This window comes from Notolepis coatsorum, assembly GCF_963971535.1.
Source record: "Notolepis coatsorum genome assembly, chromosome: 3".
In the NCBI taxonomy this organism is placed as follows: Eukaryota; Metazoa; Chordata; class Actinopteri; order Aulopiformes; family Paralepididae; genus Notolepis; species Notolepis coatsorum.
This window is the reverse complement of record NC_140167.1, coordinates 189,810,661-189,822,746: the sequence shown is the minus strand read 5'-3', so window position 1 is coordinate 189,822,746 and position 12,086 is coordinate 189,810,661. Positions and strand designations below refer to the sequence as shown.

The window sequence follows — 12,086 nt, the reverse complement described above, 5'->3', positions numbered from 1 at the left end:
GTAGAATAGTGATTCTTTCTTAACACCCTATAAGTAATTCATTTCTGCAGCATAAAAAAGAAAATAAAAAAGTACTCCCGTCTACCTCAACAAGTAGTCATTGTACCCTGACGTGTACAAAACCTTGAATACACAGGAGCTCATCTGGGCTAATGGCACATGGTTGTAGATGAGTTTATCAAACTGAACATAATATACACTGCCTTAGAAAAAAACTGTGTTTTGGCAAAGAAATTCAACTCATCTCCAATGATATCAGTGCTTGAAAAAAGATTACTGAAAATCATTCGGTTCTCTTTATTGTTGAGGATTAACTGCTAGTTGTTTAACTTTTGTATTTTTTTCTTACCTATTTACAGTATTGCACTTAAACTGCACACCATTGCATTCCAGTTTTACTGATGCTTTCTTCATGTTTTCAGAATTACAAAAACAAAATGCAGTTATACCCTTTATCCAAGATAATGTCTTTTTTTTCTTCTTCTTCTTTTTTATAACACGGTGATATCAAATACCCACCCCCCTCCCCTCACTTAGCAACGTAGTATCTGTAGTGCTGTTTGTAAACACCCACATACGAGACCTGAAGTGCAAAGGATATCTTCACTTCTTTACCCAGGATACAGCACAATAAACAGAAATAAAGAATGAAAGAAAGAATGAATGAAAGAAAGAAAGAAAGAAAGAAAGAAAGAAAGAAAGAAAGAAAGAAAGAAAGAAAGAAAGAAAGAAAGAAAGAAAGAAAGAAAGAAAGAAAGAAAGAAAGAAAGAAAGAAAGAAAGAAAGAAAGAAAGAGAAGAAAGAAAGAAAGAAAGAGAGAGAGAGAGAGAGAGAGAGAGAGAGAGAGAGAGAGAGAGAGAGAGAGAGAGAGAGAGAGAGAGAGAGAGAGAGAGAGAGCACAGTGTTAGGAGAAATACAAATCAAAGTCTCTCTGACACATGCCCGGCAACACAGAATAACATTACTCCTCTGTCCTTCAGGAAAGGAAGGAGAATTTTTTGTTGCTTTTGTCATAAAAGCACAAGTCCATATAGCATGAGGATATCACACCCTAATGAGGCCGGTGACCTCTCGCTGTACGGGGCGAGGACGGAGTGGGGAGCGTGTTGAATGGCAGTGTTGGGAACAGTTGTCGGGCGGTATATGTCAGGTATGGATGAAGGAGGCTTTCGCCCCGCAGAGGTCTGTTCCCCTTCATTAGAGCTCATGCACCTGGCGGCGGCGGGGGGGGGGGGGGGGGGGGGGGGACACACACACACAGTGGTTGGAGACAAATATGGCAATTTTCTGTTCTTTTCTTTTTTCTTTTTTTTTTGTTGTTGTTGTTGTTGTTGTTGTTGTTGTTGTTTTTATTTTAGAGGAGGGGGGAGAGTCGTAAAAGGTGAGAGCCGTTCCAATGCGTCGTGTTTGGGTCCCCCCCTCCCCCCACATACCCCCCCCCCCCACCCACACACAACCCACCCCCATGCTCGAACCGTCTGCAGTGTTGACTGGCGTCAGAGAGAGGTTCTAGTTTTTGACCTTTCGCTGCCTGCAGTTTGCTCTGTTTTCTAACGTCTTCCCCCGTCTGATTGGCTGGCCGCCGGGCCCTCAGACTGACATCCACATGTGTTTGTACGGTCCTGGGGCTGCGAGCTGTGACTGGAGAGGACTCAGCCACTGCCCCCGTAGAAGTCCTGCCTGTTGGGCGAGAAGTAAAAGGTGATTTCATTGGTATTTAATTACCGTTTTCTCTACAAGTGGTTTGTTTTGGCAGCTGGCTTTGTGACAATTTTCTCTCTCCCTCCTTTTTTTCATTTTATTTTTTTTTCATTTTCTTTCTTCCTCCTCCTCCTCCTCTGTTCTCCCCCCTTTATTTCTCTCTCTCTTTCTCTTTCTTGCACACACACTCTCTCTCCCTCTCCCTCTCCCTCCCTGCCTGCGTTCCTCCCTTGTCATATTCTCGCCCTCAGTGTTTTTTCTCACTTGTTTACTTTTAGTTTTAGCTGTGAGTGTCACGGCCCCCTCTCGCGGGGCTCAGTCTCTTGTGAGAGGTGATTATTAGCCGGGGCGTCACAGGCGCGCGAGAGAGAGAGAGAACAGGAAGAGGCGCGGCCCACGATGGGGTCAGAGGCCCAAGGCTTCCGCGTGTTTCCTTGCCTTGAGTCGCAGGTCTGCGATGCTCGAGTTCTTGCTGTTGCTCTTCGCCGCCGCCGCCACCGCCGCCGCCGCCGATGCCGATTCGGCGAGTGACGCGAGGGGTAGTCCGAAGGGAGGGGGCGGGAACATCAGGTAGGGGGCGTGAGCCGCCAGGTGAGGGTGCAGGTGGGGGTGGGAGTGAGCGACACCCTCCAACTGGAGCTGGGCCTGGACCTGTGAGTAGGGGGAGACAAAACACAAACACAGGGGGGGTTAGTTAGTCGGTCCGGGGCCCCCTCTCTGGCCGTGTGTGTGTGTGTGTGTGGTGCGAGGGGAGCGGAGGATTTAGGTTTCACAGTCTGACACTATTAAAGTCCGCCTCAAGTTATTACCCCTCAAAGCCGTTGCTTACGCTGTGTTTTCTAAGAAAATAGTTAAGTTCTGCACTCTGACGCTGATGTCAGCTATTCTAAAAGTTAATGAATCATACATCGCTCTCAGACACCACATCCAACTTAATAGTCCGGAATCAAAGTCTTCCCGAGGACCCACTACAGATTTGTTTAAATTCACACCAAGGCCCCCCCCCCCCCCCCCCGTTATACACCCTCGGAAATATGCACCGTCCCGTTATCCTGATTATGTATTCGATTGCATAAATAAACTATTTTGCACTGAAAAGATATTCAAAGATATTTGGAGTTATAAATATTTATCCAGACATATTCAAGCAGAAAAGGGGGGGGGGGGTCGTAAGAGGCATAGAGTATCGGTTTTCACATTCTTGGTGATTATTTTACGAAAATTTGGCATAATCTTGCTTCAGAGGGAGTTGACGTTTCCCTACGTGTCTCCACCATCACAGGGAGCGAAGCAGCAGGGTGAGCGAGGCTGCTTCACGCGTTCCTCATCCAACCACAACAGAATTCCATTTGATGCAGTGAATCATCCACGCTTTAACCACGCCAAATATTTCAACCAATTTCTTTTTCTCGTTTTTTGCCTCGTCTCAAGAATTGCCCTAAAATCCCCCAAAAGAAAACGCTGAAAAGAAATTACTCGAATCAAGGTCGCTCAAGCGAAAAAGGGATTATTAATATAAGCCACAAAATGTGCCTTTTTCTGCGATGGGGTTTCAATGAGTATGAATATGCTATTCATACACGCTCAACACTGCACTGACATTAGTCCCACACGCAAGCTGAGGCATGAATACACACACACAGCGAGTCCACATAGTTTCTGTGCCAATAGGATTAAAAAAAAAGTATAAATGCAACCAAAAACCTCCAAATTTATGGACACAGGCTTTTTCCTAATATCTGACTGGAGTCTGAAAAGGACTGATTGAAAACCAGCTGACCCCCTCTTGGAACCAGATCGGTAACAGAGTCATTCACTGTGGTGCAGTTTTATAAAGTTCTCACGGACTGGACTCAGAAACGGGACCGGGCCGTGGCAGTAACTGCTCTATCGCGAACACAACAGGTGGTGGAGGTGGACATTTGCTTGCGTGTCTGTGTGTGTATATACATGTATGTATATGCACACGCCCACATATGTAGGCTACATATTTGTCATACACACATAGTACACATGGCCTAAACTAGCTTTCTTGCATGCCAGCTAGCTTTCATGCCTCCATGTGTTCTGATATATCTGGTGTAGTGTGTGTGTGTGTGTGTGTGTGTGTGTGTGTGTGTGTGTGTGTGTGTGTGTGTGTGTGTGTGTGTGTGTGTGTGTGTGTGTGTGTGTGTGTGTGTGTGTGTGTGTGTGTGTGTGTGCGTGCGTGTGTGTGTGTGTGTGCCGTGCCCAGTGTCTCCCAGCCGTGTGTAGTGTGCCTCTCCTCAGTATGCAGGTCTCATGCATCCACCCCTACCAACGCAGCTCAACGCCAATATCCATCACAGGCCTCTCCACTCCCCGGCTTTCATCATCTCTTTTAGTGCTCATGCCTGCCGCACTGTTGGCTTAATTAGGCCGGTGATTTGCACCGGGGGTGCAGCGGGCACCGCAGTGCCTGGCTGCCGAGGCAGATAGCAGCAGATCAAATGTCCACCTCTCCTCCACCTGCCTGACCCTCACACCACTGGCATGAGGTGAGTGGTATATCGGGGTTGAGTGTGTGTGCCCCCCCCCCCCACACACCCTCCCTCGTCGCTCCCTTCCCCCTCCCTCTCACCCCTGGCACATGCACGTACACACACTGGTCTCATCGTTTAGCGCATCTGATAGCTAACCACTGCCTTAATAGGTTCATGTTGATTTACAAAAATAGCAGTGTACACACAAACACACACACAGACACAGACACCCTCCCCCCTCACTCAAGTGTGCGCACCCCCCCCCCCCCCCCCCCCACCACCCACGCAGACACACACACACACACACACACCTATAGAAACAAACATAGACACACACACACAAACACACACACACACACACCCTCACCCAAGTGTGCACCCCACCCCCCCACCCACCCATGCAGACAGACACACAAACACCCACATAGAAACAAACATAGACACACACACAGCTCCCTCTTACTCAAGTGTGCTCACCCACACACACACACAGATAGAAACACACACATACACGTACACACAAACACATGCTCCCCCTCACCCAAGTGTGCACACACACACACACACACACACACACACACACACACACACACACACACACACACACACAGGCATAGACACACACACCCACACACTGCATTTGCATGCTCTCTCGCCCTGCTTTTTACAGTTCCCAATAATCACCCATGCTCCTCCAAGATGCTAAATAATTATAGGCTTGGCTGAGAAGTGATGCAGCACAGCCTATACACACTGACCTTTCTACTCAGCTAAATATCTCAACCGTAGCCGGGCCGCGTGATGCGGTTCCCAGGCGCTCCCAGCATTATCTGCCACTACCGAATAGTTCACCACCCCCCCCTTCCCCAGCATTGTCTGCCGCTACCGAATAGTTCAGCATTGTTAAGTCTTTCTCCTACGGGTGTATATACGTACGAGGACGAGGCCTACCTGTTGGAAGGGCATCCGCAAGGCCCCCATGTTGACATAGGGAGCTACTCTGCAGGCGTCAAGGTGACTGGCAGTGCCCAGAATAACACCTGCGGAGAAGGGAGAGACGTCTGTCAGACAGCCCGACAGTTGTTGTGGTGTGAGATCAGGAATCAGAAGGACAGATTTTTTTTTTACACATGCAGTAGAAAAACAGTTAAGAAGGCTCTTATTAGCGAGCAAAGTGGAAAAGATATAGATAGTTGTGTAGAAACTAAAAACATGCAGTTGTGCAGTCTACATCAGGTGCCATGAGGTTGTAGAATTAATAATGATAATAATAATAACAATAATAATAATAATAATAATAATAATAATAATAATAATAATAATAATAATAATAATAATAATAATAATAATAATAATAATAATAATAATAATAATAATAATAATAATAATAATAATACATTACTTGAATTAACAATAATAATAATAATAATAATAATAATAATAATAATAATAATAATAATAATAATAATAATAATAATAATAATAATAATAATAATAATAATAATAATAATAATAATAATAATAATAATAATAATAATAATAATAATACATTTACTTGAATTACAAACATTCAAATTTTTGGAGAGAAAACAAAAAACAAATTTAAGAGAATACAATCTTACAATCAAATGTACCTTTGTGCATCTGGTTTTCCTGTTTTCTACATTTGGCTCTTCTGTTTTGAAACCAAACCTGTAATGCAATGGCAAATGTAGGCTATTAGGCCTAGGAACAAATAGACCATTACAAAATGCCTAATACCAAAAAAATATATCTGTCATCATTAATCTTCCATAGTATTGTTTACATCTAATTGACATCTAATCGTAATCGTATTGTTAATATATCAAATAAAAATCATACACAAGCTATGAGCAGGTAATGTTCAAATGAAATAAATACATAAATTATGTCCATTCAAGAGGCTAGACAAAAAACCCAAAAATGTTTTTTTGTCCAAAATATTCTATGTAGCAATAAACGCACTACATCCTATTGTTAATCATCATCAACCTAATTTGGTTCCGTGAATACTATTATCTCCTCTCCTCCGGCTCCGACCCCCGTACTCATTCTCATTTACAGTCGCGGAATTAGCGACTGTGCAAGCGGCGCGCCACAAAGGGTGCGTGCACGTGTCTGTGCGCCTTCTGTGGCGCTAAATCCGCGACTGTAAATGAGAATCATTACGTAATCATTTATTACATCATTTTTAAGCGACGTGAACGTCGTTAAACGTGTGTCGGTGAAACGGCAATAATTCGCTTGTCGATAAAGTATTTTATTAGGCTACCAAGTTCTATTAAGGACGTGGTAGTAGTAACAACTAAAAGTCGCCTGGAGACATGTAGACTATAGGCAGGCAGGATATTCAAGTATTCAATTTCTTTTTTTTGCCATCACATAAATGTAATGTTGACATTCGGTGAATAAGTTGTTGTTGTTGTTGTTAAATATTGTGTTATGATTATGCTAATCTAGTTCTGCTATATTTGTAAATTATTAACCTAGACTGTTAGCAGATCCAGAGCAATAGGCCTACATTATGAGTGAATGGCATGCAGACAAGCTGTTGATGAAAATAGCTGCTGTTTTTTTTTTGCACCAGCACACAAAACACTTCAAATAAATCTGGGCTAATATTTTACAGCTCGGTACTACAGCTCGGGATCAATTCCAATTATGTACCAGTATGTTAAGCAAAGTGAACTACACCGGTTCAGACAGTTATTTCTTCATTAAGGACCACTCAATGATGGCGCTTCACAAATACCCTAATCTCATTTCCTTTTGATTTTTATTAGAGACAGTGAATAATGACATTTAATTTAGCGCTGCACCAGAAATCCAAAGATATTAGTCCTAATCGAATTACTGCCTGCTCCTCACCAAGCTCTCATAACTTTCAATTACATTCCTGACAGCTGCGCGCGGCGCATGCAGGGCTGCTGGTCCGACCGACTAAGTGCAGGTTAATACCGTCGATCAACCGAGGAGGGCCTCGCAATTCACTTTCAATAGATTGGGGCGGGGGGGGGGGGGGGTCGAAAGCACATCCGTAAATCCACTGAAAGCTTTTTCATTTTTTATTTTATTTTTTATTTTTTACAGGCGGGAGCGTTCCTATTAAATGTGCATACCTATGGACTGCAGAAAGACCGTTGATCAGAGTAATGTCCTTACCTCGCGTTGCAGAAAAGTGATTCGCCTAAAATCCCTAAATGTTACATAGCTATAACGTGTAGCAGCCAACTCGACACAGTGCCTCCAAAAATACCCGCTGGAATTAGGCTATAAACGTCTGTGAAGTCGCTTATAGGCTATTCGATTAGAAGGCTGAACAGCAGCGTATATTCGACAGAATTGGATTATTTCTAATCTATTTTTATGGAAACAGTACATCAAGCGAATGTCAGATATTACAAAGATGAGGGGGTGACTGACATGAGAGCGAGTCCCCTGAAGCAGACGTTCAGTCTCTTCATTCATTTTAATGATGTGTTAAAAAAAAAGTAATAACAATAATAATAATCCTGGGTTCATGAGAAATGTCTACAGTATAATCTAAACTGTGTGGAGAATATGCCTGCAGACAGTGTGGCTATCGCAAAGCCCATTCATCCCGTTTGAAGCAGTTGACTGCAGTGTTCAGTGTTGGTTATTATAACCCCAAGCTATTTCCCCCCAATTAATATTTTCCGTTTATTTTTACGATGATACTAATAACGTATTTTTTGTAAACTAGTTTCATATGTGTAGTTAATATGGTTAATAGGTATAAACAAGGTGAGAAATGTGGCATATTATCAATAGGCCATCTTTGTTATTGCTTTCATTGTTTTTCTTTTATCCTTGTAAACAACATCTATAACATTTCACATTATGCTATATGCTACACCTTTCTTTTGGTTTTGTTTTGCATATGGCATTATTTTGTCGTCGTTGCATCGTGAAATCGTAAATGCTCCACAAATAACGGTGGCATATTGGCGCACCATGCTGAACCCCTTGTGATGGCGACATTATTTGCAGGCCTAGATAAGAGCCTGTCGTGCTCTCAAATGGGAAAACCATGCGTCTGGACCAAAAAGTCAATAGTAGACAAAAATATTATTGAATTACTCACAAGAGCATGTTTTTTTCCCCTTTAAAGTATGGGCGATATAATAGACCCGCAAAATATCAATATAGCTTATGGACTTTTATAAGTAAGCTATACTGTATATAGCATTATGGCATCACTTAGTGCCACATTTCTAATTTTTCCTTTGAAACGTTTAACATAAAGGCAGAATGTGACTATAGTTTACGGACTATAACTATTCAGATATACGCGGCTTCCAGGAGCCCTCGCATGCAGAGGCCGAGCAGGACATGTCTACGCATAATATTCCAATTTCACAAAACAGTCCCTGTGTTCATGATGACCCTTTCCTATGGGCCGAGCGTACAGTGCAGGCCTGTCTGTGATCCCATTCTAGTGATGATGACATTGATGACATTGAGTAGAGTAGAGAGAGAGCGGCTCTGACCTGCACGCGGGCCTCCGACAGGCCCAGCCGCTGGCTCAGCTCCTCCCGCATGAAGGCGTCGGGGTAGTGCGTCTCGTCGAACAGCCGCTCCAGCTCGTTGAGCTGCTCCAGGGTAAAGTTTGTCCGGCTCCGCCGCTGCTTCAGCTTGCTCTGTGCGTCCTCGTCTTCGGACTTCATGTCCTCCTTTTTCTCTTTACACTCGTATATCCCTGTTAAATGGCCCACATTCAAAACGTTTAATAAAATCACTTAAGGACTAAATGTATCTGACATTGCAGAGCTCTCTCTCTCTCTCTCTCTCTCTCTCTCTCTCTCTCTCTCTCTCTCTCTCTCTCTCTCTCTCTCTCTCTCTCTCTCTCTCTCTCTCTCTCTCTCTCTCTCTTCCCTCTTTCTCTCTCTTTCTCTATATCTCTCTCTCTCACACACACACACACACACACACACACACACACACACACACACACACACACACACACACACACACACACACACACACACACACACACACACACACACACACACACACACACACACACACACACACATGATGTACTACATATAGCATCTCATGGCCTGACAGAAATCTACCCTTGGTTGTTGTTATTATAAATAGACTAACACTTCGGACGAAATGTAAACCTATATCTTCTTTACCATGCATCAGCCACAAATCAGTGTGGTAATGTTAGTTCTTCTGCACAGAGAACACAATAAAGTATGCATAAATCAAGTATACCCTGACCTTTACAGCCTTTTGTGAATTTGTATAAATATATACATCAAATACATTGTGTGACATAAGCAGGAGAATGGGTGCAGAAAAAATATGAAGGTTCATTTCTAATTTATGTATTGCCTAATATATATATATATATATATATATATGTATATACTGTACACACACGCTTTTGTAAATATTTTCATTATTTATTTATTTATTTAGGCAATAAAGAAACAAGCCATACCAATATATATAGTCTCATTTAATAAATATATACGTGTATTTAAAATATATATATTTGTGACTTCTATTGTTTATTTGACACAATCTAGTTAAACTAGAAACAATCAAGTTCCAGCAGTACTTAATTCTACTCTTTAATGTAAGTTTGATTTAAATACAAATATTACTACAGTGGCTTTGGGCTATAATTAATAGCCTAACTCTGTAATGATCCGTTGCAAAATATTGATATAAATACCTTGTTTTCTAATATAGGCAATTTTTTTATCAACGTATACATACTGCTGTTGACAACATAATTGCCTATATTCAAATTTATATCACGCTATCCCTGAAAATAAGGGAATATAACAGCCTTTTAGAAGTTATTTATACACCTGTTATAGGCTATAACAACTATAATGAACACCACCTGCATGGAACTGTATACAGAATGTAGCCTACATGTGCTAAGGGCCCGGCTGACTGAGAGTCAAGAACTAAAAGTAGAGTCAACCCGCGGTATACTATGGAAAACAAACTAGATTTAATTCTCTGACTATACGGATATTCGATACAGTTTGTTAGAAAAGTTCGCAGGAATCAATATAGCAATAATAAGATGTCCCGCGAGTGAAACTGTAGACTGTTTGAAACTGCAGCTATTTCTCAAACAATCAGCAAACGGGTTAGAAGACGGTGGTCAGGCAGCAACCCGTTATTGGAATACCATGTTATAATAGGCCTATATCCTAATAAATAAATACAAAGCTAATACAATGCGTTACTGAATAAATTAAAATATGAGTCATTATTACACAATCCATAATAGCATAATAGCATACGCTAAAAAAAAAAACGCTGCTCCCTGCAACAACACCGCACACTTCAGACACTTCCCGAAACAAAATGGGGGATAAAAACAAAGCGTACCTTCTGTAGCCCTCGAAACATTAAACTCCTTCAGTTTCTCCTTCTCTAGCTCTACGTGCTCCTTGAACAAATGCACCGGGCAGCCTTCCGCTATGTCCTGCAGGTTTGTCTCCGAGGTGCCCAGCTCTCTCGCCCGCGCCAAGCCGCTCTCCAAAACTTCCCGGTACGTGATGCTCTCCTTGCTGCTCTCCTTGCTTTTCTGATCGAAAGACTTCGACACGAACGCCGTAAGTTCTTCCATCATATGGTCGATATAGTGGATCCTCCCGAGCCACGGAAATCCACCGTAATAATGAGCGGCACCGGTTCTACTGTCTCTCTGCTCTCTCCGTGCGTAATTGTCGTGATCTAGAGCCGCGATGCGAGGAGGGGAGGAGAAGAGGTGAGATCCCTGCCTGCTGTTATGACTGCTGTGTATTTGAGAGCAACACTATTTATACACGGCCACCTCAGCCCAGCCCCCATCTCTGTGTCCTGAGCAATTATACAGGCGGCTCGACTTTTCACAATTCAACTTTCAGCAGCTTTTCCAGAAATCAATGCTGCTGCGACGGAGGCGGTTAATTTAATTACTAGGTCATTAAAATGCCTACAGAGTGACTTTCGCGTGCGAGAAAGCAGTATAGGCTATATTTAAATAATACCTATTATGATTAATTGAAAATGGGGGACCCTGGTGTAAACAAGACGAAAGTCTTTCTCTGGTCTGCATCCCCTTAACAATTGTATGTATTGAGCTGTACTGTACTGTACCCATTCTGCAATCTGTTAATAAAGTTTTCAATCAATCAATCAATCAATCAATCAATCAATCAATACCACGATAATTTCGTTAACGTGATTATGAAATACAAAATAGAAAGCTTCTGGAATCCCTATTGTTGCCGTTTGTTGAGTTGTCAAATGTAATTGAAAGCTATAATCCACCGAAAGACCTATATGGCCGAAACCATATAGGCTATCTACAGATTAAAGGATTATAACTCATATCGAGTTTTTTTGGGACGAAGTCATAATCTTACCAGGGCAAAACGAAGGAGCATTACCCTATAGCACTCACATTGTATGTTAATTATTGATTGTTGGTGCCAAACGAATTATTTATTAATGGATTTATATGCCTATTAGACATTAATTTATTTATAATTTGTTCAGAATCCGGGCCTACATTTGGGGTAATATCGATGCATGGAAAATATATATATATATATATTTTTTTTAAAGATTTAACTTATTGATCTACCTTCTCTAAACGTCAATTTAAGCAAAGGCAAGTTGTCTAACTTTTTAACCCGTTTGGCGTTTTTTTTCTAGGACGAATGAATCCCTGCAACTATAGACATTTCAATGCATATTTAGAAGAAATAGAGACGCGAACGCCTGGCCTAATGACGAGGAAAGATATAGAACCTATTAATTACACCTATCAAAAAATACTGGGTGATGATATTCAATTCATATCCCTCTGGGGGTGTT

At 42.0% G+C, this 12,086-nt stretch overlaps 1 protein-coding gene across 4 annotated transcripts; it reads right to left on the bottom strand.

Annotated features, from left to right (window-relative positions):
- Positions 1-831: 831 nt before the first annotated feature.
- shox (shox homeobox) lies at positions 832-10,999 on the bottom strand. 4 transcript variants are annotated; one of them, XM_084309899.1, is made up of 6 exons: positions 10,611-10,999; positions 8,735-8,943; positions 5,825-5,894; positions 5,154-5,263; positions 2,140-2,352; positions 832-1,680 (listed from the first exon to the last, which is right to left on the bottom strand). In XM_084309899.1, the coding sequence occupies exons 1-6, from the start codon at positions 10,852-10,854 to the stop codon at positions 1,591-1,593; spliced, it is 936 nt and encodes a 311-aa protein (XP_084166025.1). In that variant the 5' UTR covers positions 10,855-10,999; the 3' UTR covers positions 832-1,590. The 4 variants fall into 4 exon arrangements, with proteins under 4 accessions (XP_084166025.1, XP_084166027.1, XP_084166026.1 ...); XM_084309901.1 differs by having other exon boundaries at positions 5,154-5,242; XM_084309900.1 differs by having other exon boundaries at positions 5,837-5,894.
- Between the last annotated feature and the right edge of the window lie 1,087 nt (positions 11,000-12,086).

What these genes read in the sequence shown, in the direction of transcription:
- shox (XM_084309899.1), bottom strand. Translation starts at nt 10,854, where the DNA reads ATGATGGAAGAACTTACGGCGTTCGTGTCGAAGTCTTTCGATCAGAAA. An exon ending in GCACAAAGGTACATTTGATT is followed by an intron (nt 5,264 to 5,824) that starts GTAAGATTGTAT and finishes GCTGTCTGACAG; the next exon opens with ACGTCTCTCCCTTCTCCGCA. An exon ending in TCGCAGACCTGCGACTCAAG is followed by an intron (nt 1,681 to 2,139) that starts GCAAGGAAACAC and finishes CTCGCCCAACAG; the next exon opens with GCAGGACTTCTACGGGGGCA.